General features: G+C 43.4%; 1 protein-coding gene across 2 annotated transcripts in view; it reads right to left on the bottom strand.

Annotated features, from left to right (window-relative positions):
* The window catches only part of LOC124594884 (cytochrome P450 9e2-like), a 111,942-nt gene that overhangs the window by 66,186 nt on the left and 17,920 nt on the right, over window positions 1-27,836 (bottom strand). For both annotated transcript variants that reach the window (XM_047133356.1, XM_047133357.1), the window contains exons 2-3: window positions 9,975-10,209; window positions 9,616-9,765 (exon numbers count right to left, since the gene is read on the bottom strand). In XM_047133356.1, coding sequence (XP_046989312.1) covers window positions 9,616-9,765; window positions 9,975-10,209 — 385 coding nt within the window. The remainder of the gene's footprint in view (window positions 1-9,615; window positions 9,766-9,974; window positions 10,210-27,836) is intronic.

The raw sequence follows: 27,836 nt of genomic DNA, 5'->3' as shown, positions 1-27,836 counted from the left end.
CCATGGATCATGAATACGATATTTCGTAATGATGTGGAACAAGTCAAATTTTCCAATGCATGACATAATTAAGTTAATTTAACAACATACTTAAGTTAATGTAACAACTTTTTTTATTTTTTGTGTTTTTTATTTTTTTAATTTTTTTATACTTTTTTGTTTTTTTGTTTTTTTTCTTAATTTATATCTAAAAATTCCTCTGTGGAGTAGAAGGAGTTGTCATTCAGAAATTCTTTTAATTTCTTCTTAAATACTTGTCGGTTATCTGTCAGACTTTTGATACTATTTGGTAAGGGACCAAAGACTTTAGTGGCAGTATAATTCACCCCTTTCTGTGCCAAAGTTAGATTTAATCTTGAATAGTGTGGATCATCCTCTCTCCTAGTATTGTAGTTGTGCACACTGCTATTACTTTTGAATTGGGTTTGGTTGTTAATAACAAATTTCATAAGAGAGTATATATACTGAGAAGCTACTGTCTGCAGGATGATCTTGGGTGGACTCGAGCTATTATTCTGATTACACGCTTTTGTGCAATAAATACTTTATTCCTCAGTGATGAATTACCCCAAAATATGATGCCATTTGAAAGCAATGAGTGAAAATAGGCGTAGTAAGCTAATTTACTAAGATGTTTATCACCAAAATTTGCAATGACCCTTATTGCATAAGTAGCTGAACTCAAACGTTTCAGCAGATCATCAATGTGTTTCTTCCAATTTAATCTCTCATCAATGGACACACCTAAAAATTTGGAATATTCTACCTTAGCTACATGCTTCTGATTAAGGTCTATATTTATTAATGATGTCATACCATTCACTGTATGGAACTGCATGTACTGTGTCTTATCAAAATTCAATGATAGTCTGTTTACAAGGAACCACTTAGTAATTTTCTGAAAGACAGTATTGACAGTTGCATCAGTTAATTCTTGTTTATCAGGTGTGATTACTATACTTGTATCATCAGCAAAGAGAACTAACTTTGCCTCTTCATGAATATAGAATGGCAAGTCATTAATATATATTAAGAACAACAAAGGACCCAAGACTGACCCTTGTGGAACCCCATTCTTGATAGTTCCCCAGTTTGAGGAATGTGCTGATCTTTGCATATAATGAGAACTGCTTATTTCAACTTTCTGCACCTTTCCAGTTAGGTACGAATTAAACCATTTGTGCACTGTCCCACTCATGCCACAATACTTGAGCTTGTCTAGCAGAATTTCATGATTTACACAATCAAAAGTCTTTGAGAGATCACAAAAAATCCCAATGGGTGGTGTTCGATTATTCAGATCATTCAAAATTTGATTGGTGAAAGCATATATGGCATTTTCTGTGATCCATTATTACCTCAAACGTTTTTCCCATACGAACAGCAGTGCAAGTGTATCATGTTAGATATCACGCTTATTATTACCTTTTATGGTGCAGAATAGTTCCTGTCTGGTTTGTTCAGTAACTGTTAAGTTACATAGTGGCTCAAGTGGCTCAATTAAGGAATGTTTAATTATAGCCACTATGTATTTATTCATGTTATGAATAACAAAGAATTATTCAATACATCAGGTAATTAATTTCGGTTTTTAGTAACCGTCTTCAGACTTATAATATACAGAGGCCAAATTTCCCACAAAAATACGAAAATTACAAACTGAAGGCAACAGAAATCAGTTTGAACATAAACTAAATATTCAAATAACATAGTACACAGTTTGTTAAGTCATGTAGAGTCGTCACTGTAAAAATGGTACACTTACAAAAATGAGCCAAAAGAAGCTTACTCATATAAATTTAAAATTGTAAGTACCATATGTATGGTAGTTGCGTAGATGCTCGCTCTGTGGGGAAATGTATTGTACTGTCATGCAGAAGCGACTGACCTAGCTGCTAGGTGTCACTACTGCACAGGTCACATGACTTTCTCATTAACTATTTATTTAATAAACAAATGAACAAATCGTAACTTAGAGCTAATATATTATGTTACAGTTTTAAGGTGAACAGAGGTTGTTATTTAGCATTACTACGGAAACATATTTCTATTAAAGTTAACGACTGCGTGACGGGATTGAGATGTTACAGTCACACATAACTAATTCAGAGTAACTGTCCTACATATCAATTATGTAAATAAACTACAGATATGAAGAATTTTATCCACAGTATTAAAAGCACTGCAGGTGGTCAAGAATTTGTGGGTCACTAATTCTCTTGAGTAGTTGCAGCTCACCCTTAAACAAACATGCATGGCGCAACCAAACTATTCTCAGATGGGCAGCTCAGTGGTATCTATGGAGAAGGATACTCCACTGTAACTAAAGACGACACACTGGAGGAAGTTGCTGTCGAACTGGGATCTGGCCAGTCTGAGGAACTACATCGGCGAATGTTTGCCGTTCTTCACAAGTTTTCGGATGTTTTTGAACCTGGAGTGGAGAAAAGACAGATCACGTGGTCCTGGTAAAACACAGTATCAACACTTGGTCTCATCTACTAATTATCCAGTGCTTATATAGGGCGTCGCCAGCTTAACAGCGGAGATTTGGGAGCTGGTGGAGATGATGTTGCAGGACAAAATCACTGAATCTCCAGAGAGTCTTTGATCCTCTCCAGTGGTTGTTGTGGAGAATAAGGACAGCACATGGCGTGGCATTTCTGCATTGGCTACTGATGACCGAACGAAATCACAAGTCTATGCACTGCCATGCACTGGTGATACAATAGACTGCCTGAAAAGACCAAAGTAGTTCTCAACTAAGGTAACGCAGAAAGGCTGCTGGTAAATCAAGACTTAACAAGGCTGACTGGGAAAAGGGTGTAAGCATATTGTCATATCGCTGGCTTAGTTGTGGAGTATCTTTACGGGCAGCCGCGTCTGTAGTGAGTCAAGCGCAGGACACGGAACTGTTATGTTGTGTAGTGCGTAGCTCTGCATGTGAGAGGGTTTTTTAGTATTCAGGTTGAAGAGTTGCTGCAAGTGCTGTTACAGAGTGATTTCAGGTGTGCCGGAGGGGAGTGTCGTAGGACCGTTGCTATTCACAATATACATAAATGACCTTGTGGACAACATCGGAAGTTCACTGAGGCTTTTTGCGGATGATGCTGTAGTATATCGAGAGGTTGTAACAATGGAAAATTGTACTAAAATGCAAGAGGATCTGCAACGAATTGACGCATGGCGCAGGGAATGGCAATTGAATCTCAATGTAGACAAGTGTAATGTGCTGTGAATACACAAAAAGAAAGATCCTTTAGCATTTAGCTACAATATAGCAGGCCACCAACTGGAAGTAGTTAATTCCGTGAATCACCTGGGAGTAGGAATTGGGAGTGATTTAAAATGCAATGATCATATAAAGTTGATCGTCGGTAAAGCAGATGCCAGACTGATATTCATTGCAAGAATCCTAAGGAAATACAATCCGAAAACAAAGGAAGTAGGTTACAGTACGCTTGTTCGCCCACTGCTTGAATGCTGCTCAGCAGTGTGGGATCCGTACCAGTTAGGGTTGATAGAAGAGATAGAGAAGATCCGCCCGCATCTCGTGGTCGTGCGGTAGCGTTCTCGCTTCCCACGCCCGGGTTCCCGGGTTCGATTCCCGGCGGGGTCAGGGATTTTCTCTGCCTCGTGATGGCTGGGTGTTGTGTGCTGTCCTTAGGTTAGTTAGGTTTAAGTAGTTCTAAGTTCTAGGGGACTGATGACCATAGATGTTAAGTCCCATAGTGCTCAGAGCCAGAGAAGATCCAACGGAGAGCAGCGCGCTTCGTTACAGGATCATTTAGTAATCGCGAAAGCGTTACGGAGATTATAGATAAAATGCAGTGGAAGACTCTGCAGGAGAGACGCTCAGTAGCTCGGTACGGGCTTTTGTTGAAGTTTCGAGAACATACCTTCACCGAGGAATAGAAGGGAGAACCGACAGAGGTACTCAAGGTACCCTCCGCCACACACCGTCAGGTGGCTTGCGGAGTACGGATGTAGATGTAGATGTAGATGTAGATATACAGTAAAGTGATAAAATATGCAAATAGTTCAGAGGAAAGTGCGTCAAGATGTAATGAAAAAATGACCAGTGCCGCCGATAACGTATTTGTGTTTCCTCTCGTTGCGTGTCGTACCGTACAGTATCAATCATCCGCGCCGTGTTCGGTCTCCCAGAATGAACTGAAGTGAATCAGCAAAAATTAGTGACCACAAAAGAGTACAAACAAGTGCGAGTGTCTTGTAGCGAGCGTGAGGACGTGCGTTCGATCATCGCGTTTCCGCATTCATCAACAATCAGCCGCGCCGCGACGGTTACGCGTACGCTCGTACAAGTGAGAACTGAGAAGTGAAAAATTAACTTTACGAACAGCGTTATATCATTACTAGTGACAAGGAGGACTATTAACAGATATCTGTGTGTGTGACGAGCGTAAGAACTGTCGTTCGATCATTCGGCTTCCGCATCATCAACAATCAGCCGCGTCGTGTCGGTTAGGCGTACTGAGGCGTACCGCCTTCGCATCGCTCCTGTCACTTGTTAGGACGATATCGTTATAGGCATCAGTCATCGACAGATGTCACCAGCTAACATGGACCTGAGTTACAGAGCTGCGCGTAGTTGTACTAGTAGGCGGCAGAGGTCAGCAGTTGACGGACAGTGCCAGCAGTCGTAGTCAAAACAATGTTGTAAAGTTAGGTTTGATTAACAATTAATGTATTTTCATAATTATAATTGTTTTATATGTGTAGTAATTAACAGTGTGAGTGTTGTATGAGCAAAGAAGAACAGAAGTAAATGAAAATTGTTTTGATTATTCACGCAGTACCAGTTAAAACTATACAGGGGATTTACTATAATTAAATGTGCAGTCAGTTTATGGTACTAATAAATCGTGAGTAGAACACAAATTAATCGGTAATTTCAGAAAGAGTAATGTTATATTTGATACTTTTCTAAATTTATTTATTTAGCAATTGCTATAGAAAGAAATGTTTTACTATGATTGGTCATTGAACTAAAGCGCTGGTTAGCGCGGGAAAATACTGCAACCTGATTTGCTGTTTGTGATATCAGCCAATCAGAAAAATGCAGGCTCGCGCCAATCTATGCTGGAACAAAGCCTCTGGTGTGATCTAGGAGTCAGTCGGGGCTGAGGGTTCGAACTAGTAACATGTCATTGAAAGCAACTCCGACGAAAGTACTGTAAAATCGCGGAAAATGCTAATTACGAGTTTGCGAAGTAGTACAAAGCGTATTTAAGTGAACGGTATAGTGGAAGTTGTTTGGAATTTCGGACGGAATATCAAAATTATTGCTTTTGACTGTTAGTTAAAACCGCGTGGCGTATTGTGCGATCTAAGACTGGAACAGGTATTACGTGTAGAGCAGAGTGCACAACATTTGAGCGAGCATTTTCATAACTAAACGATCCGGTGAACTCTATTAACTTCGGTAACGGGTGTAAATACCATAAACTGGCTACGTGTGTGATTGTGGTGTGCGTGGTAGCTTTACATTGTGTAGACACTTAGTACGGACTTGGCAGTATTTGATCTTTATCGTAAAAATAGACCTGAAAATTTACATTGCCATGTTAAAACTTTTTATTTCAGTACTAGCCACATCCCGTTTACCGGACAATTCTATGTATGTTGCGACCTGCAATAGACAGTAGTGGTCTAGTATTTTCTACTGCAGCTTTTAGCTAGACAAATGAACATTGCTGGACACTGGTAGGGCGGTAAAAAAATAAAGTGCCGCGCCGCAGTGCGCTCGTCTAAATGATGTTTTGTGGACAGTTAGTCATCCATTAACTGGGATAACACTTCTGAATTGGTATGTAAACAGTGCAACATGCGATTTTCCTCTAATCGTCTCAGAATATAGTTGTTCATACGAGACGTCTAACAGTGTTGTGTTTTAACGCTGCGTGGCTCCCCTTATTCGCTTGCATATTTCGATGGATAATTTCAGGCAAGCCAACAGCAGTGTGGGGCAGAACAGTAGGACCGCCGCGGGATTACCAGGTACGTGGTGTGGACAGGGCGCACGGTCACGAAACGAGAAGTCAGTATAAGGTACCCCCCCACCCCCCACCCACCCATTCGTACTCCTGGGCGTGTTACAAGGGTACCTCCAAAACACCTGACTGTCTCTGTGATTCAAAGTTATGCCATCTGAACTATGTAATGCTTCAGCCACCTTTGAGAACATGAGAAACAGCTTGCTTCAACACTTCAAATAGACGATTTGTCTTTGTTTTCTGTATTACAACATTGTTGTTCCAAAGACATTTGAAACACATCTAAGCCACCTGACAGTTGTGTTAAAGTGTGATCAACCCGAAGCCTCCAACTGAATCCAAAGAAGTGCCTCTCTGTCACCCAAGAAATGAAAAACTTGAGGCAGCTAGTGACTAGCATTGGAGACTATTGTGATCCACAGAAAATAAGGGCAACCATATTCTCTGACTCCTTGGTTTTCTCGAAATGTGGTCGAACTACTGGTGATTCATAAAGGACTCCTGTGCTGAGGGATATCCATTCCAAGAAGTACTGTAGGGAGACGCCAAATTTTCCTGGAAAGAAGTGCAAGAGAGATTTTTCCGTGTTCTTAAAAAGGCACTAACATGTCCAGTTCTAGCACTGTACGAAGAGAATGACAATACAGAACTTCACACTGATGCTAGCAGTTATGGGATGGATGCAGTTCTGATGCAAATTCAGGAAGGTGCTGAAAAGGTGGTAGCTTATGCTTTCAGAGTACTCTCCAAGCCCAAGATGACCTACTCTTCTACCAAGAAATATAACCTTACATTTGTTTTGGCCATCGTCAATGTCCGGTCATATTTATTTGGCAAATCATACAGCATTGTGACAGATCATCATTCTGTATACTTGTTAACTAGCCCAAGGGATCTATGTAGTCTGGTAGCGAAATAGATACTGAGGCTTGAGGAGGACGAAGTCAGAGTGGCTGCAAAGCAAGGACGTTGACTACCTTTCAAGGAAACCTTTAGCACAACTCAGCAATGTGGATGAAATATTAGGCATCACTATATCAAACGACGTTTCTGCTGAAAAGAGGGAAGATCCAGCACTCCTGAAAACCATGGAAGCCTTGAGCAGGGAGGCGCCTACCAGAGGAGAATTCCAATTAACAAACAAAACGCTCTGTAACGGGAAACATCAGTCAGAATTGGTTGCTCTTCGTCCCATGTCACTGTAAGGAATGCACATGTCGCAGTTGCCCTTGGGACATCTGACACCAATTCTGCCTGATTACCTCTTGGGGCGCTCCCAAAGTCGACAGAAAGGAATCGAAGAATAATGGTGCACGCTGACTGCCTCACCCGGTAAGCTTTCACCAGTGCTATGCAGACTGCCTAAGCTCCGTAAATAGCAAGATTCTTTGTAGAAAACAGCATTTTGAAGCACGTAGCTTCCTTGCGATAAACTGTGATCTCGGCAACATTTTCGAGTCAATACTAGTTTCAAAGTAATTTCGCGTTGCGACATCACTCTCAGGTTGACAACTGCCTACCTGCTGGACTGCCTCACTGAATGCTTTAATAAGATGTTGGAAGATATACTCTCAACGTACGTTGATGTCAAACAGAGATACTGTGATACAATATTAGTCACCGTGATATTCGCGTTTAACACAGTGAAGCAAAACACTATGGACTTGACACCATTCTTTCTGCTCCACATTCGTGAGACTTAAACGATAATGGACTCAATGTTTCAGTTTCAGTCAGATAATATTCAAATGCCTACGTGAAATACCCCGTCACCAGGGCCGAAGAAGTGGGACAGCGACTCTCATACGGTTCCTGGACACCCAGGGAATGGACTGAGAGCGCTATAGCGCCAAGCACAGGCCAGTGACATGTTATGGAGTTTTACGCATATGCAGAAAGTGTTGTTATTGCAAAAGTTACTAGAGTGCCACTTCAGGTCGTATCATATCCTTCATAGTTTGCTGGACGTCACACACGAAGTCGAGTATTATGACCCCTCATGAAGAACAGAAAGTGCAGCGACGTCTTACACGTCCGCTGTATGAAGCTCCAGTTCATTGCTGAAGATCTGATCGACGGTATGAGTTTCTCATTATTAAAGGTCTGCTCGATGAACACGACACCTCAGTGAGATGGGCTACCGTCTATGCTCACCGTAGTCCATGGGATGTGACACGAGCCAAATCCGTGGATCATCCAGCGCTACCATGAAGAGTACCAATGACAAGCCCAGTATCCAGGTTGCTGCAGTCGGCTTCAGTGAGAACTTCTGAAACAATGGGTCACTGTTTTCCCAGGCCACGAAACAAAGCTACAAGCAGTCGTGCACGCACTGTGGAGTATCGGTTAGCGTTGCTGTCTGCCGTGTCACGGCTTGCCAGTTAAAATCCAGTCACCACCTAATATTTATTTACTGTTTGTCATTCCTAGAAGGTTCTCGAAATTTCATATGTTTTCATTGCATGCGTATAATCCAATACTCGACATTTGTATAAAGAGAAAAACTTTGTGTCCAGGAGACAGTTCTGTCAGACCATTGATGTGCGCAATAAATCCGCTTTCAATGCTAAGTGTCCTTCATTGTCAATCCTGCTTTCGTATTTGAACTTGACTGTGGTTACAACGTGACAATATGTTGTTGGAACCCATTTGATAATGGCGATCAAAAATTCATAATTATCTGAAAATTGGTTAACTCTTTATTAGCAAAAAATTGTGAAAAGAGTAGATTGCTATTCGGTGTCAAGTTCATACGTTGAGTTGCAGACAGGCACGACAAAAAGACTATTTACACACTGCGGTCTCACCCAGATCCTTCTTCAAAAATGCAAAAACATCTCGCGAAGACATAGCCATTATCTCTCAGCCGCTCTAGTCAGTCCATAAAATTGCAGAAATAAGAAATACCAACAGCTGTACATTTTATAAAATATATTAATTACACGACCAGTTTTGACACTACGTTAGTGTCATCTTGAGGCCCCTTTTCAAACTGAATGGTGATACACGATACTCATTGCAATAGGACAGGTACCATTTATCTTCACTGGTCTCATGAGTTTCTATTTACTTGATGTGTGCACCCCAGCCATCTAAATTACAAGGACAAGGTTTCCTGTTTCTTGCCTGGTTTCCTCTTTCATCAATTGTCACCAAGTACTTCAATAGAAAGAAATTAACCTGCTTGCCATTAGTTTGAAGTTTTAGTTGCAGGCAGTCATGTGGAAACTTACCTAGCAACAGGTACAACCAGTAGCGCAGTCTGGACAGAGCGGCTGGAGTGGAGGTAGGGGTCACGTGTGGATGAGATGTGCCTGCTTGTGTTAACGTACGTGTGTTTTCTTTTCTGTAGAAAGCTTTGGCTGAAAGCTCAGTCTTTTACAGTCTTTTTGTTGTGCCTATCCGCAACTCAACAAGTCATGTGTACAGTGAGTGGCAATATATCATTTTCATAATTTTTTATATTCCAGCTTTGATTTTTTTATTGCTTATTTTCTTTTTTCCTTTTTTCTTACTAAAAACATTATTGGAACTTTCCATCCGAGGTAAAATTGATACTATATGCCACTTAGAGAAAATAAGGGTAGTCAATACTCACCTTTCAATGCGACAAGCATTTTTTGTGAGAGTGGATTGCTCTTTTCTGCATTGATGAAATTCATATGGTCAGTAAAGTGGTCAAAATCCTTGACAGTGATGGCGCGTATCAATTCGGGATCTCTAATCAGTAGGACAGGGATCGTAAACGCCGGCCGCGGTGGTCTCGCGGTTAAGGCGCTCAGTCCGTAACCGCGCGACTGCTACGGTCGCAGGTTCGAATCCTGCCTCGGGCATGGATGTGTGTGATGTCCTTAGGTTAGTTAGGTTTAAGTAGTTCTAAGTTCTAGGGGACTGATGACCACAGAAGTTAAGTCCCATAGTGCTCAGAGCCATTTGAACCATTTTTGATCGTAAACGAGAAGAGGCCTGCATAGGGGTGTGGGTCCAACTTCTGATAGAGGTCATTGAGAATGTCAGGCATGGATTTCCTGCAGAACACCACGTCCAGCATGTTGCCCACTACTGGCAGAGGCGTCACGTATGGAACTCTGCGATGGGCGAAGACACCGACGTACCGGCGCCACCAGAGGATGAACACTGCCGTGGCTCCCAGCACCAGGGATACCCATAACGTCCAGCAGTCGACAGCCATCTGTGGGGAAACACGGAAAGTGCTTCTTAGGCATGCGATCTGTCTTTCCTGACTTTCAGTGATACCATGTAATCCCACGGGGACGAATAAGTTCTGACCAATTTATTAGCGCCGTATTTAAAAGTTAATTTAACATAGTCGTGAATCTATTATGATAGCCCTCTTATGAAGCTCTGTACACTAATTATATGAGATCATTATAAATAATGTGTTTGCATGAGGCAAATAATAATCAGACACTTTAACACAGATTAGTCACTTAATTATGCATTTGCAATTCAATAAAAACGAAATGACCAAGTTGTATTAGCTGTATAACGTAATTTAAGTAAATCATACTTGCGTTTACATTCATAAATCTTACCTGTTATGGGACACAGTCAAATTGACGAAATTTACCCTATGCAGGAAAACTTAATAGCTTACTTTGAAGTGTGTGGCCAAAACAATTAAAATTTTTCCATCACACACAAAAATAGAATTATTTCATTAATGAGAATCTCTTAATCCCTTCCCTGCGTTTGCAATTACCACTTTGTAGCAGACAGGACAGTTTGAGGCAGATGTCTTCTGGGTTTCTTTAGACCATTTTATTACTAGGTAGTGTATGATCATGTGCTGGTGTCAAGCGATTTGATGGAAACAAATGCGGGCGCCAGGTACTGCTTGAGTGTGATTGCAGATATGGGTCTAGATCGAACCAGGAGTTTAATCTGGCCATCTTGGTTTATCGTGAAGCTCAAATGCTGAATCGCTAACAGATATTGGAGGGCCTCTCCTCAGTCGTAACAACAAAATGCCACGCTTTAGGAAAACCATAGCAAGATTCTAAAATTAGCTCTACACATGTACCCTACTATATTTTTTTTCGGGCGAGCTTAACTTCTTCTTTCTTCAAATCAAATTACTTTTTAACAACTTACGTTACTACTGTTCAGCTCCCTCTGTTTTTCAACTCTGGGAAATCACACTCGCTTACTCAAGTGTTCCTTCTAAAAGTATTTGAGAGTAATGCTTAGTTTTTCAGTACCAGTAAGGTCTCCTAACTCTGTGTCCTGTTGGGTCATAAAATATTTGGTCTCTGGATGTGCTCATCCACTGTACTCTACAGGGAGGAGACAAAAGTCGTGCGGTGGCTCCCCGTATCGTATTTGGCCTCCTTTCGCCCGGGCTAGTGCAGCAACTCGGCACGGCGTGTACACAACAAGTCGCAGGGAGTCCCCTGCAGAGATGTTGAGCCATACTGCCTCTACAACCGTCTGGTGCAAGATGTTTTGTATGAACTACTCTCTCGATTAGGTCCCATAGATGTCCGATGGGATGCATGGCGGGCTATCTGGGTGGCTAAATCATTCGCTCGAATTATTCAGAATGTTCTTCAAACGTATCGTCAACAATTGTGGCCCGGTGACGTGGTATCGTTGTTTGGGAATATGAAGTCCGTGAACGGCTGCAAGTAATCTCCAAGTCGCTGAACACAACCATTTCCATCCCCACCAGCTTGCACATCTCCTTGTTGACAACGTGGGTCCATGTCTTCCTGGCGCCTGCGCCACATCACTCTCTACCATCAGCTGTGACTAACTGAAGACAGGACCCACCTGACCAGTCCACGATTTTGCAGTCGTCTAGGGTCCAACTGATACGGTCATGAGGCTAGGGGAGGCGCTGCAGGTGATGTCGCGCTGTTAGCACTCGCGTCAGTCGTCCACTGCCATAGCCCATTAACGCCAGACTTGGCCACACTGACCACACGGATACTTTCGTCGCACGCCCACACTGATTTGTGCGGTTATTTCACGCAGTGTTGCTTGTCTGTCAGCACTGACAACCCAAAGCAAATGCCGGTGCTCTCGGTGATTTTCTGTAGTGAGAGGAAAATGTGGTGTAATCGGCATGCTCTTGACACTGTGGATCCCGGAACAACGAGTTTCCTAAACGCTTTACTAAATGGACTGTTCCACGCATCTACCTCCAATCACCATTCCGCATTCATTGTCTGACCTGAGTACAAATTACAGCTCCTGTCAGTGAACTATCCTTTTTACGCTGTGTACGCAATGCTGCCGCCATTTGTATACCTGCACGCCGCTGCCCCACGACTTCACTCACCTCAGCGTACTTCCGACTCTGCATGAAGCAGCTACTCAGCTACTGGACGTCCTGCAAGTGCAGCAGCGTACTGGGAGTTTCACCTGGCCCCCAGTGTCTCGTGAGTTGCTTTCTTTACCGTTTACAGGCCTGCCCACGCACACTTTTAGAATGCATAAAGATTGTATAGTACTAGTCAGACATTACAAAGAGCAACAAATAACTTTTTGTTTGTGCTCCCTTTCTGTCTGTGACGGTACAAACCCCGTTACTAGACGAATATTTCTAGTGTGCAAGGATTGCTTTGTGGAGAGCGAGCGCGCTACATGGTGCGCGATTCGCGGAAGCGCGTGGCGCGCCCGCGCGAGATCTGCAGCGATTGGTTGGATGGTCTTCGCCGCCGGGCGGCCACGTGGCCCGCAGCTTGGGGCATTGTTTGGTTTTTCGCGCATTACGCGAAAACTACGTAACATACGGTGAAGAGTCATGCGGCAGTGGATTGTGGTCAGCAATATGCACCTTCTGAAAGATCGATCTTTATTTCAAGTCACGAGACGCAAAAGTTATAGTAACCTCAAAATCGGTTAATATCACGAATACTGAAACATTAATAAAAATAGTAAATAACAACTTACAGGGATGAGTGAGCATTCATTAAAAACGTTTCGTCAAGCGGATCGAGTGCCGTAGTCATATGTTAAGATTCAAAAATAATTAAGTACGTAAAGAGCAATAAACAAAGTTTGAGGCAAAATTGTTTATAAAATTCAATAGAAAATTCATGACGTAAAGAACGGCACTATATAACATTTGGGTGGCATCACACGTAATTTAAACTCGTTAAGTTATACTATACATTTAACTTGCAATGGTTTTCATTGTTTTCAAATCATTATTAACATTTATCGCCCATAATTAATTAATTATTATAGATATGAAGATTTTGAGCAGTGCAATGTCTAGATCGCTATAGATTACAACTAAAAACAGTGCTATATGCAGTTCCATGTTAAAACTTTGCAGCACAGATGTAAACAAACAAATTTGCTCTCAGAGGCGAGGTTTTGCAAAAACTAAAACTTGATATACGGACGATAGAATAATCCTAGAAATTAATGAAACGCAGTAAGGTAAGATGTACGTTTTAGCGTGGTTACGATGGTGTAGTTATTTCTGTCGAGGGATGTAAGTATCAAAATTTGTAACCTTAACTGGTGAGACTGGTACTTAAATAACCAGGGTGTTGGACGTCCGACCCTATATAAGCGAGCGGCCATCTTGGCCAGGCGTCAGTCTTTGGTCAGTCGTTTTGGAGGGTGGGTGGCGAACAAGCCCCACTTGAGGGTGGCCCATGTAGTCATTTGAGAACTCTTTTTGGCTCCGATTTATTTCGTCAAAGAGTATTGTTTAATAGTGCAAATGTGCAAGCATATATTTGGTGAACTGGAAGTGCTACGATTATTTGTGTGAGTACGAATTACGAGGTATACATCGTCGTAAGTGAACATGTGGCGAACTGTGATTTCGCTCCAAAACTGTTAGAACAAAGAGGACACTGGAACTTGCGGTTCTGTTCGAATTACTTGAACAATTTTCGTTTATAACAGCCTACATTACTGCTGTTGGGGGCTCGGAGTGAAATTATTATTAAAGTAAAACTGTAAACCGTCTCACCAGTGCTAATTTCACTATGTGAAAGAAAAGAACAACGCCAATAAATAGTGATTGAAATGTGTCGTGAAAAACTGATTTTAGTATAATAATCGCCTAGTTCTTGTTTCGTAGCATAAACTGTACTTATGTCTGAGTGAACTATAACAAATGCGCGAGTGTCGAAGTGTACTAACGCACTAATGCACCAAGTGTGGAAATCATCTCCTGAGACTTACGTGAGAGCCAAAATCAGCAATAACATTTTTTAACCAACATTTGTATATGCTCATACGTAAAGAACACTCTGCAACCGCACTTTATTATTTACCGCCCCGTCCCATGTGGGACATTCGTTTTGGTCTGGAGGGAACAGGAATCGGTAACACAGATGTCCTAATCGTACTAATTTGCTTTTTCAGTCAAGCCATTGACTTTTTTATGGTTCTATGCTTCTTTTTTATTTTAATCTGATTCTAATGAGGACTAACAGTAACAGCCCACTTCGCTGTAGGAGAACAGATGGAGTCCGGCAACACCAGACATTTGAACGGCCGTCGTTCCAGTACAAATCTAGTGTCTGTCAACAGCCGGGCCACGGCGGGTACACCGGTTCCTGTCACATCGCCGAAGTTAAGCACGACAGAGCGTGGTCAGTACCTGGATGGGTGACCACCTGGGTAACCCGCGTGCTGCTACCAATTTTCCTTTTGCCTTCACAGCTGAGGGGTCATGCGGGGTGGCGGCGCCGTGTGCCTGATCTCCAGTCTCGGTGCTGATGTCCTGGAATGAGTTCCAAACCCATCTGCAGTGTCTCTCGAAGTTGAGGCATGCCACACTGTCGGTCATCCGCCAGTCAGACTCAGACGTCAAGCTCGGCGGAGCTATTGGTGCTATTCGAGAGGAGAAGGCCACGTGCCAACACCGGCTTTCACCACCTCCCTCCTCTCGTTATCATCCGCCAGACATGTGGCACCACGCTATACACACACACTCACACACACTCATTGCAGTCGCCTACACTTAACAGTTACGCTTAAACAACATGCGATGGTAAGGTGCCTATGGGTGCAAAGGATAGAAAACACCTTTCCAATGCAGGGGACACAGTCTGGGCTCCCAGCCATATTTACCGTACAACTTTACTTTATCTGCTGTCTTAACACAGTGCCAACTCATAGGGCTGCAGGGGCGAGGTCAAATAGAAGACAATAAACCCGTTTTGTTCGCATGGAAACTGGAAGTGTTGCTTTTGGACATGTCTTTCTTTTTCCTTCGACCTTGAACTTTTGTTTATGGAAACGATTAACGGCAGGAGTTGGTAGAGACCATTTGGAGGCGATGTAGTGAGTGCTTGAAGTGTACTTTTCCTCTTTACTGATCAAACGTGACAATTTTTTTCCAAAGTAATTGTATTACTCCCTGGCATTTAATAGAGGAGCAGGAGATATGACAAATTTTACCCTGTCTCGCGGGTCGAAGCGAGGATGTCGACCACTATTTAGGTCGGTATAGTAGTGTAGCAGTGCATAAAGCTAAGCCAGGTCCACTGATTAATGCTACTGAGTAAATCCTTGGGGCAACATGTGGCGCGACAACTGCGTAGTTCTGCAGTCGCAGCCACGAAGCGGAACATGCAACGACACCACGAAAGCTGCGAGGCTGACGATCTATAGCCACATATCTGTTCATAGTTTACTGTACCTTCTCGATGTCATTGCAACCGGATAAGATATTCAAACTACATGTGCACTACTGATTATACCTATTGTTATCTAATTTTCCACGTGACTGCCTGCAGATAATACATCAAATTAAGGGCAAATAGGCTACTTTATAAACGGAAAATCTATTCAAGAGTACTAGGATAAGGGGATTCTGAGGACACGTTTGATATCAAATTGATATCCTAATTAATTAAATTGTTCAATTAATTACAGCCACCCACCCCCAGTACTGGTTGATGTCACGTGTTTTCCTCGGGCATCACGTGCATCCCTGCTCCATCCCCCTCCCCACCCCTACCCCTCCCCCACCTAAGCTATTGGCGCGAATTTCGCATTTATGCAGGACTTCTGAATATTCGCGGTAAAATCAATTTTCGCTATAAAATTCTATTGCCACTTCAGAGGACGTAATATTTTGTGCAATTGTTGATGCAATTTGTTTATAAAATGAGGATAGGTGGTAGAAATCGAAAACAAAGATCAGAGGTCGGGAAATCATGGAATTATGCAGTGCGGAGGACATAATTTGCATTTCGTCGGACAGGGGTACTCTTATTTGTCTTCCGATCGAATTGCATGCTGTGGTCACTCTGCCATGTGCTGCACTAGGCACGCTGCATGGTTGTTACCGTCTTGCGAGGGGTCTTCCTCGGACAGCAGTCTGTCGTTAGTGGGGCCTGCCCGCCGCTCCCATCCAGCGCCACAGGGCGCCCTGCATAAGCCTGCCAGCAGTCAAAGAGAAGTGGCAGGTGACTGTAGTGTGAGCCACTCTGCGCAGTGGTTGGCATCTACCGCGAACAATAGATTTGTTTTCAAAGGTTAGCATCTTCCTCCCACAGCTGTGCCCTAATGAACTACGACATGTATTACGAGGGATGCAGCTGGTGTCACGCTATCTGTTTGGCCCAGAATGAATAAAGGATGCTTTTCTAAAGATAGCAAAAAAAAAAAAAAAAAAATGTTCAAATCGCTCTGAGCACTATGGAACTTAACTTCTAAGGCTATCAGTCCCCGAGAACTTAGAACTACTTAAACCTAACTAACCTAAGGACATCACACACATCCATGCCCGAGGCAGGATTCGAAGCTGCGACCGTAGCGGTCGCGCGGTTCCAGAGTGTAGCGCCTAGAACCGCTCGGCCACCTCGGCCAGCCTCTAAAGATAGCAGATGTGTCCAATGTTCCAGCCACATGCAGTCAGTTGCCAGCAAACAAAGGATGTTTCTGATAGCTCTCTCTATCTGTTTGTCCCAAAATTTTTTTGTGTTCACAGCAGCATTATATTTCTCAACCACCTGCACGAAGCTTGCTTGAAGAAAAAGAACGCAAGTTATAACTTGCTGGCATGGCATTCTGAGTTACTGTTGGTCCTCTGCAAAATAGAGGATGGAGTCTGAAGGAACATAAAGCCCAAACCCCACCACAAAATTCATCAGTCTTTGACAATACGTACTTGTGTACGTGTGACTCTCGCAGTATCAATATGAAATTGTAAGCCAGTAGTGACAGTGGCGATAGGAAATGGCCGAACATGGGGCATTTGCTATGGAAATGTTTATAAAAAAATTATGATTCAAACTGCGACAGTTATAAAATTTCGTAGCAAAGTATTCAAATTTTTTCCAGATTGTGATACATTCTTGTAACAAGTGGTTATAAAGGTTGTTTCCTTTTGCCATTGCAGCATTCATACCCGAAAAGCTGGCTGAATTAGAGCGTGAGCTGGAAGCTGAAAGTCACTGGCAAGCCGAAGAGGTTGTGCTACCATCATGGATGTACATCTCAAAATTGTGTGTGTGATAGTTTACATTTTCAGGAAACATATCATAAAGTATTCGAAACGTAACGAGTGCTTGTAAGATTTCTGCTGCTGTTCCACCATTAGATGGTCAAAGCCAACAACAGCAGCAAAATGAAGAGGCTGTGCTGTCATCGTGGAAGTAGATCTCCACATTCAGTGTGGTAGTTTACACGATCATAAAACTGCTCTTCCTGTATTCAAATGGTAACAAGTGCTTATAATATTTTTGATCTCGCTGTTGCAGCATTAGAACGGCAGTTGATTGTCCTTGAATGGCTATTGGAGACCGAAATGCGACAAGAATGCAAGTACATTTGTAATATGTTGCGTTAGGCATGTATTTCATAGTACACAATTGTTGTACATGTTTCTCCTCGTACACCATTGTTGTAGATGTCGCTATGGAACAAGAGGAAGATGCGAATCGCCGGCCGGAGTGGCCGTCCGGTTCTAGGCGCTACAGTCTCGAGCCGAGCGACCGCTACGGTCGCAGGTTCGAATCCTGCCTCGGGCATGGATGTGTGTGATGTCCTTAGGTTAGTTAGGTTTAATTAGTTCTAAGTTCTAGGCGACTGTTGACCTCAGAAGTTAAGTCGCATAGTGCTCAGAGCTATTTGAACCATTTGAGGATGCGAATCCAGCAGGGATATGTGTCGAGAACGATGGCCAGGAGACATCATTTGCATCTGGTATTAACTTTCTTTTTGTTGTTATGTATAATCGATACCTCGCTGTAGGCAAATTCAGCACAGACTTTTTTTGTTGTTGTTTCTTATAATCAATGCCTTGTAGTAGACAGCTTCCATGAGATATATCAGTGGCTCCACAGCAACAATTCCAGCGAGGGTGAAATACCGAAGTGGGTACATCAGATGGCGGCTACTGAAAGACAGTTCCATCTCGCCCTTTTGACTGGGTGGGAGAATTAGCTGGAAGATGGACTGAACTCCTGCATCCTGGGACCCAGAGTGTAAAAGGTGATTATAATGCAACTATCGTCGTTATTATTCTGTAATATTGATGTACTTAATTGTTGTTATTTGTTTACAGCATATATTTAAAAAGAATCTTGAGTGTTGCACTTAATTTTTTCCGTTGTTCATAGGTTACAGAGGTGCCACCAACACTACCACCAGACAACAGGCTGCCGCGGCACGGGCACCTAGAGGTGGTTGTGGGGGTTGTGGGGGGGAGGGGGGGAGGGTGCAGGCTTTCACTGCCACGCAGAGTGCCACTTGTGCCTGTGGTCTGTGCCTGAGGCAGCTGCGACCGCTGCAGTGCCCGCCCCCGCACCGTGGCGCGCCCCCTGGCGCCTGTGGGTGGTCCAGTCAGAGCAGTGACCTCCGACTCCCCCGAGGCTGGGGCTGGTGAAACCTCCGGCACGCAGCAGCAGCAGCAGTGAGCGCCCTCTGCACAGCCTGGGTCCTCACACAGGAGCCCACCACAGCCAGCTCCTCCTGTTCCGGCTCTGACTGTTCACCCCCACTGTCAGCAAAAGGTAGGTGTGCCTCGGCGCATACCCCTCACCCCAGAAGGCGCTTCTTCCCTAAGGCCGTCATCCACTGGGTGGATACACTCGTCTCGAAGCTGTAGTGTCAGTGATAATGAACCTGTGGCCAGCTGCAGTGCACTGTCCCGTCCTGATAGTGAAGGACACCCTGACTAGCAGCGTCACGATACCTCTAGAATACTCGGGGTTGCTAGGGCCTTGGTGCAGCATATCTCATTCACTAGAATTGAGCAGAGAACCAGCCAAGGGGTATTGCCACCCAGTTAGGTTTCTAGAAGCATGCCTCCCGGTGCTGGAGGCAGAGCTCCTCAAAGCCCTAGATGATTCGAGATGTAATGCCATTAAATGTGATGCGGTACTCTGTTGTGAGTTGACTCACTTATGGAAATAAGGAAGTTTCTGGCAATTGTAGTCCATATGTGTGTACGTGTGAGGCCACGTATACGAGAGCACTGGTCTAAGAACCCTGTTGTGTCGTGTAATTTCTGTCCAAACATCTTGAGCCGTGACAGATTTCTTACTATTTTGAGAAACTTCCACATTAGTGATAATTCCTTAGCTAAGAGGAAAGGAGAAACTGCCAATGACCCACTGCACAAGGTCAGATCCCTCCTAGATAATGTGTGTGCTAATTTCCAACGTGCATATACACCATCTCAAAAAATTACAATAGATGAAGGCATGTGTAAATTTCGAGGTCGTGTGTATTTAAGACAGTACATGCCACAAAAACCAAATAAATACGGTATGAAACTGTACATGTTTTCCAAATTTGACACAGCTTACATCCGGAATTTCTCTGTTTACGCGGGTGAAAGGCCTGACACAGTGACTTTGGTAAAGATATTGCTTGAAAATGTCAGGAAAAGGCTTCACTTTGTTTACAGACAGATTCTACACATGTCAATACTTGCTTCAGAAGTGGAAGCTGCAAAAACTGCTCTTGTGCGAACAACAAGAAAATCTCGGCAGGGATTGCCTCTTGCTATAAAAGATCTGAACCTTCAGCGAGGTGAACTTATTTTCAGGCGTAAAGGAAATATGTTAGCACTGTGTTGGAAGGACAAAAGAAATATGCATATCATAAGTACAAGGCAGACAGCTGAGATGGTCACTTTCACTGATCAGAGAGGAAGAGAGAATTCAAAGTCAGCCTGTGTATTACACTACAATAAAAATAAGTTTGGTGTTGACTTATCAGATCAACGATTCTCATACAGTGCATTTGAACATCAAACTGTGAAGTGGTGGAGAAAGTTGGCATTCCATGTTACACTAACGGCGATTGTAAATTCCTGCGTATTGTACCATAAGGTTACTGGAAAACGCCTCACAGCATCTCACTTCATGACAGTTGTCTGTGCAGATCTTGCACAAAGCAAAGATCTTGAACCCCGACCTCGTCCACCTGGACTCTCAAGACTATCAACTGGAAATCATTTCGTGGAAAAGATTGAGACAGGAGTAGGTAAGAAACAGAAACGAAAACAGTACGTAGTGTGTTCTCTGAGAGGAAAAAAACTGACTGGAAAAGTGTGGCAAAAAGACACAAGCTACCAGTGTAGTGAATGTAAAGTAGCATTGTGCAAAATGCCGTGCTTCAAAATTTACCACACAAAGAGCAGAACTGCATCCTAAAATAGTTACAGGAGGTTACTGTAGATAAGACATACTGTATCCATCATAATTACAATTTTTGTGTAAAATAAAAAAAAACATTTCCTTCTAGAAAATACAGTGATTATACCTTTGACCAATATTTCCTTTTTTCAAAAACAATATTTTAATAATAGCGCTTGTCAAAAGTATGTATTAATTCAAGAGAAAGGTATTATATATGGTTTTAAACAAGAATGTCTAGGTTTTTCAATAAGAGTAATTTTATTGCTATAACTGAAACCTTTCATGAGTTGTAGTAGTTTAAAATCAGCCAGTCTTTATGGTAGACACCCGCGCGCAATGTTAAGAACAAGTAGGCTTTAATTAATGTCCACAATAAAAGGATAATGCTTGTTTTTCACGGTCAATCCTGGCTTGTGAGAGAAATTACAATGTACATCTAGAGCATACATGCGCAAAAATACGATGCCTGAGGAGTACAACGCTGACAGTAGTGAGCTTCCCGTAAAGATTCAGGACATGCTAAAATTTGAGGAACAAAATCCCGGAATATCAGTTCACGTTTACGGCCTGAAGAAGCAGAAAACAAACCTGATGAGTGGAACGAGCATGCCGTATTTAGACCACTCCATTTTCCGAAATACGGAGGTCAGCGTGATATTCTTTAGCACAGTTCACATCCTTGAAAGGCCTCTGTAATGCAATGCTTGCAGAGAGGGTCTCTATTATACCAGCATCTGTTGTGTATGCTCTGAATGCGACATCTTTAAATAAGATTATCATAGACACCTTGAATGTCAGCAACTACGTTCACACTCCAGGTCGTCATTGTAAAATGCTCTAGGTACGATACAGCACTTGGTGATTTATGCAGCGCGTAAGTGAACAAGTTGCCGACGTGGTGTTTACTTATGGAAGGGCAAATGGCACCGAGGGGCAGGCAGCAATGCTGTATCAGGAGACCTGTCCCCGCTGACAACAACCACAGCAGTCAATGTTTGCAACAGTGTTTCGTCTTTAGTCTCAAACAGGGTCGTTTCAGGAAGCAGGAAGTCATGAAGGGCGTACCTGAAATGTTTGGACACGAGGGTGGGAAGAAAAAGTGATTTACACTGTGGGAGGTGAGTGCCGTGTCAGTGTGAGGCAGTTGGCCCGCAAGTACACTGTGAGAAAGACGACCGTACGTTATCAGTGACACTTGTCATTACCCTTATCTCCTACAGCCTGTACTAGGGACGACTTTGCACCTCAGAAGCGGTTTCGTCACTACTTTCTCCACCAGGCAACTACGATTCTGCGATTTGTGTCATACATTCCGTTCACAGGTGAGGCCACGTTTGCACGGAGTAGTGTCTCCAGATTTCATAATAGTCATGTGTGGGATAGTATGCAGAACCCCCAGGGTGAGGTGACAGCGAATTATCGGCGTCGGTGCAGCCAGAATGTGTGGGCCGGGATAATTAGCGACCATATTTTGGAACCAGTCTTCCTACCACGTCGCCTAACTGGCTGGAACTATTGTCCTTTCTTCTGGGTGACTTTGCCTAATCTGCTGGAAGAAGGGGTTATGTGGCTGCTATGTGATAGCGCTCCAGCCCACTTAGCCATTAACGTCCAGACGCATCTAAATCGCGTCTTCCCTCGTCGACGGATCGGACAAGGGGGTCCAGTTGCATGTGATTCCTGGTCATGTGGTCTTCAAAAAGTATTATGTATGCAGTGCCCATTCTGTATGTGAAGACACTGGAGCGGCGTATTCATGCTGCCTTTGACACTGTTTGGATGCAGCCTGGCCGATGTGAACGTGTGAGACAGAACATGCGTCGAGGCACATGGAAACCATTTTCAACACATACTGCAACTCTGGCTGCATGGTACAGCTCCTATTACACCACAGTCTCTGTAACAATTTGTGATTGAATAAATGGTCTCTAGCATGGAAACCTTGCATTTCCGGACATAAGTTCGTCATGCCTTTTAAGTTCCGTATCTTCTCATCGATCAATCACTAGAGTTTGTACACGGCTCAAAAAATCAGCCTGTATAAACGGGTGCGCAGACCAGAGCCACCTCAGTAGCATAACACGTGTGACAGGAGACGCATTACAGGATGAGGCAGTATTCTCGACATACTACCACTCGAATTACATATTCCTGGATATAAGTACTGTGGACGTAGAAAAAACTTTAAAATCGAGTGGCACACTGCGATGAGAGGATGAATATACCCCACGAAGCGGGTATGGAATACGACATCGCTTTACGCTGCAAATAAGGATCCTCACACAGGAATGGATTTGACTATAGGCGAACGCATTGCAGCAGTTGCAGTTGAAAAAACTGTGTGTGGTAAAGTCAAGCTGGGCTTTGGTGTGAAGTAGTTGAGCCAAGTTATGGGCGCTGCAAGTAGGTCGCTAAGGAAGAATATGACAACCAAAGGGAGCATCAAAAATTGCGTCCTGACAGAGATGTATGAAGCTAAAAGCGCCCTGAAGCAGAAAGGAGCGAGAAAAAGGAGATCAGTAAAACCATCCGAGGGCCTACCAATACCGGGTGAAAATATTCCCTGCCGTCCGGGGTGGCCGAGCGGTTCTAGGCGTTACAGTCTGGAACCGCGCGACCGCTGCCGTCGCAGGTTTGAATCCTGCCTCGGGCATGGATGTGTGTGATGTCAGGTTTAAGTAGTTACAAATTCTAGGGGACTGATGACCTCAGAAGTTAAGACCCATAGTGCTCAGAGCCATATGAACCACTTTTGAAAATATTCCCTTCCTCATGTTGCCCCTACAAGGTCTCTTGGTGGTGGGTTCACAGGCTGGGGGAACCGCGGCTGTTGCCAGGACAGTCAAGGAAGCACAAAACTCCCAGGAGTAACTGCAGGGGGCCCGAAGACATAACCGCATGATGGAGGCAGCAGCCATCGGAAATGGGCTATACCTGAAACCACACAAGAAAGGACTAGATCTCTTCATAAACAAATACGAGGGTTGGAACTTAAATAGTGGCAACTTTTTATTCACAACCGATACAAAAGAGTTACACGTTTGCACTTGTTACTGTCCTTCAAAGTAGTCACCAGCGTTGTGTAGAACCCGTTGCCAGCGATGTGGAAGGCGTAGTATACCGTTAGTAGAACCTGTTCTGTTGATGGTGCGAATGGAGCTGTCTACTGCCTGTCGAATCTCTGGAACAGTTCTGAAGCGAATGCCACAAAGTGGTTCCTTCATCTTCGGAATGAAATCAAAGTCACAAGGATGTAAGCCTGCGGAAAACGGTGGATGGTACAGTACTTCCCAGCCCCATCGACCGAAAAGAACAGGCACAGCTTGCTCTGTATGCTGTCGTACAAAATGATGGGTGGGATGCGCAGAAGGTGTCACCGCTTCTTTCGCAAAGCTGGTCGCTGGTGATAGTGACTTTGGTTTGATTTCGAAGATGAAGGAACCACTCCGTGGCGCTCGCTTCAGAACTGTTCCAGAGATTCTGCAGGCTGTAGGTAATCTCCATTCGCACCATCAACAGAACAGGCTCTGCTAACGGTACACTACGCACTCCAGATCGCTGGCAACGGGTTCTACACAACGCTGGTGACTACTTTGAAGGGCAGTAAAATGTCTGAACACGTATCTCCTTTGTATCGGTTGTAAATAAACAGTTGCCACTATTAAAAGTTGCAACCCTCGTAAGAGCCCCCTAACTATCCTAACAGACAAGACGCTTACAAATACAGACCTGTTTACGTTCGTTAAGAAGTATTTCAACATTCCGAGGTGTGTTTATGCGGAATACATTGCCGAAGACTATGTGGAAATGAGGAGAACGCGTAATGGTGAATGTGGATGTAGCTTGAGGACCTGGAACTCACAGGGTAACAGATGTTAAAAAAATAGCAATATCGCTTACTGTTTCGAATCATTCGGCGATTTTGAACCTCCAGAAGAATTACAAAGATGCTTCACAGGCAGAAGACATGTGTTGTACAATTTTCGACGGTACCAAGACTTTAATACATTCCTGTGTGGTCATCTGCGCTTCACGTTTCTCCTGACGGTAACGAATGATATGTAAGGACGGGTATCAAGTATCCATTGACCAGCTGATGTTTAGATGCAACGCCATACACTCTGACTTTTAAAGGACGATTGTGTGTGTCGCGTGCAAATTACTTCCCATTAACTGACTTACGCATTGGAGAATGCAGTACAGCGCTGATTGGATGGTTCATATGGCTCTGAACACTATGTGGTCATCAGTCCCCTAGAACTTAGAACTACCTAAAACTAACCAACCTAAGGACTTCACACACATCCATGCCCGAGGCAGGATTCGAACCTGCGACCGTAGCGGTCGCTCGGTTCAACAGGAAAGTGAAGAGGCTGTGCTATCATCGTGAAAGTACATCTCCAAATTCAGTGTGGTAGTTTACACGTTCATAAAACAGCTCCGGACTGAAGTGCCTAGAACCGCTCGGCCACAGCGGCCGGCGCGCTGATTGGACAGGAGACAAACAACACCAACCCAAAAATCACAGTGGCTAACAATAAACTTCTCCTGTAAATTAATAGTAAAAATCAAATTGTGGAAATTGAACTTGATGCATACGATATTGACGATTTAAAACAAGTTTTAAAACACTCTGGAAACGAGACTGACTTTCGCGCAAACATCAGTACACGTATATGTGAAATAAGGGCGGTGAATTCATGAGCTAACTTTAAACAGAAACGTTAAATATGCTCACTACTGGTACTGGGTTCCACAAAGGGACAGATTTTGGAGACGGACCCCAGTAAATTTTACAAATCTTATCAGATCATGTATATTCTTCCTGTCAGTAAATTGCGTGTTGAGTGTAACATTGCAATGAACTCATATTTCAACGATGGACTGATTCATTCAATTTGCGGATTCATCCTTTCCATTGGAACAAGCTATAAGATTGTTCATATCCCTACCAATACTGTATACTTTCCTGTGACAGTGCAGACATTGTGCTACCTGAACTGCGCGTTGTGGACCAGAATAGCCAACTTGTCGACTTTCGTGATGAGGAAATCATTGTACGACTACATGTAAGACAGGATGGGCGTACGGTACAAAAACAGTCCACACAGTCCAGAACACATCACTTCGCAGCAGAAGCGCCGTCGCTCGGTATATCCAACCAGTGGAATATGATGAGCAAATCGCAGGCCAGGAATGCTCCTCACATAAACCATTTGCTTCAACGACATTTAACAAGAACGACGAAATTAGGGTTGTCATCCAGCATCGCAACGCTCTAACTCTTCCTTGCAAGAGTTTCGTGTATTTGGATGGCGAATTTAAGAAACAGGATGGCAGTCGTACCGTGGGGTCAAGGCTTACACGTAATGCTTTGGCATTCCTGTTCCAGGAAATCTGATATGAACTTAAGGGGGTAGAGATTGATCGTACACGTAATGTAGGCACAGCATCAATCCTTAAAACGTATGTCTCACCATCACCCTCGGATTTGAATGGTTTAGAAAATGCAGCATGATTCATAGACGGGCCGATGGGCAGAACAGCAGAAGAGTACCTCTAAAAAGCATTATGGGTTACTTTGAGGACTTGCAGCGAATTATTATGGATGCTAAACAGGAACTTACTCTGATAAGGAGTACAACGGATAGAAACTCATACGTTCAACAAGCTCAAGAGGACAAATTATAAGGAAACTGCCACACTTCACTGTGACAGATAAGGAGCAATTCGACAACTGTAACTTAAATAATGTCGGGGTCTACTTGAATTCTGAATTCTATCTGTACGACAGTTTACTGATACAGTGGGATCAGAGTGTATACAGTCTAGCATTTGACATGTATGCAAGGTTCCGTGCTTATTACTATGAGGGTGTTGTAGAGGAAGGATGCCTACCATTGTGTACAACCCTGTATCAATACGTTCCAAGTTGAGTCAACAAGAGAAGTGAGTAGGATACAACACTACCAATTGCTACGGCAGGAGAGGGCGCTAGGGCACAATATACGAGGAATAGCTGTACCCTCTAGGAGAAAACCATGCATTCTGTGACTGTGGCTGCGTGGTACAGCGCGTATCAGACTGCAGTCTCTGTAACGAAGTGTGACTGCGTAAATGGTCTCTAGCATCGAAACCCTGCATTTCTGGACATAAGTTCATTAAACGTTTTTTGTTCCATATCCTCTCATCAGTCAGTCCCTAGAATTTGTACATGGTGGGAAAGATCACCCTGTATATAAATCCGTCAGCATCGATCCAGCTGTTTTGTGATGTGGAATAACCAAGCCATTTAACTAACTCTCTATTCCCTCGACGCAATATGACCCTCTCTATGAGATACACGTCTGTTTCTGAGCTCTTCTATAACTCTTCTGTGTAAATGCATCCTGCAATTTCATTACCACTGCTGTCGTTTAAGAGGTAGGGTCTACGATTCGTTCTCCGCACTTTGGAAACTGTGAATATCACAGCTGATCTGTGTGTCACTTATGACTTTTCAAATGCTGTCTTTTGTTTTGAAATACATAATAAATCACCTACATTAAATCACTGTTTGCGTGGATCTAACATTTTAATACGATTGTATGCTGTATCAAGAAGTCTGTTATCATGAAATTCGACATGTCTTTTTTTATTGTGCGAAATGTGCTTCGATTATACTGTGCAATTATTTGCGGACGGATATCAATCCATTTGATTGAGCCACGAAGATTGAATAGCATCCACATTTGCGCTTTCACTGCCCTGTGCAGCCTTTCCGCAATACTCGACTTCAGATGGATGAATGTCGAGTAGTGATGTATTCCTTTCCGCTCAATCAGTATTGAAATGTCTATTGTAAAACTCGCCACCGTGATCTGTTTGAAGGCTGTCTGGGCTTTGATATGTCCCCGCCTGTTCAATTGCTCACACACGTGCGCTACATCCTTCCCTGTTTTCGCTTTCATGGGTACTGCCCAGGCGAATATGGAATAAGTATCAATGACCATTAAAATATATTGAATCCGTTATTTACGCGTGAATATTCCTGCATGTCTAGAAGATCCGCCTTCCTCAGATCGTCCAAACCTTTATTCATAACATATCTAAGAAGATATATTTTGCGTGCTGGTTTGTGCAGTTCTTGAACTACACTCTCCTCGCATATTCAATGATACCTCTCCCTCTAAGCTCAGAAATTACTGAAAAAACTTCATTCGAATGAGCTGTATTACCAGCGGCA

The sequence above is a fragment of the Schistocerca americana genome, chromosome 2 (genome assembly GCF_021461395.2).
Source record: "Schistocerca americana isolate TAMUIC-IGC-003095 chromosome 2, iqSchAmer2.1, whole genome shotgun sequence".
Lineage (NCBI taxonomy): Eukaryota > Metazoa > Arthropoda > Insecta > Orthoptera > Acrididae > Schistocerca > Schistocerca americana.
This window is presented reverse-complemented; position numbering and strand designations above follow the sequence as displayed.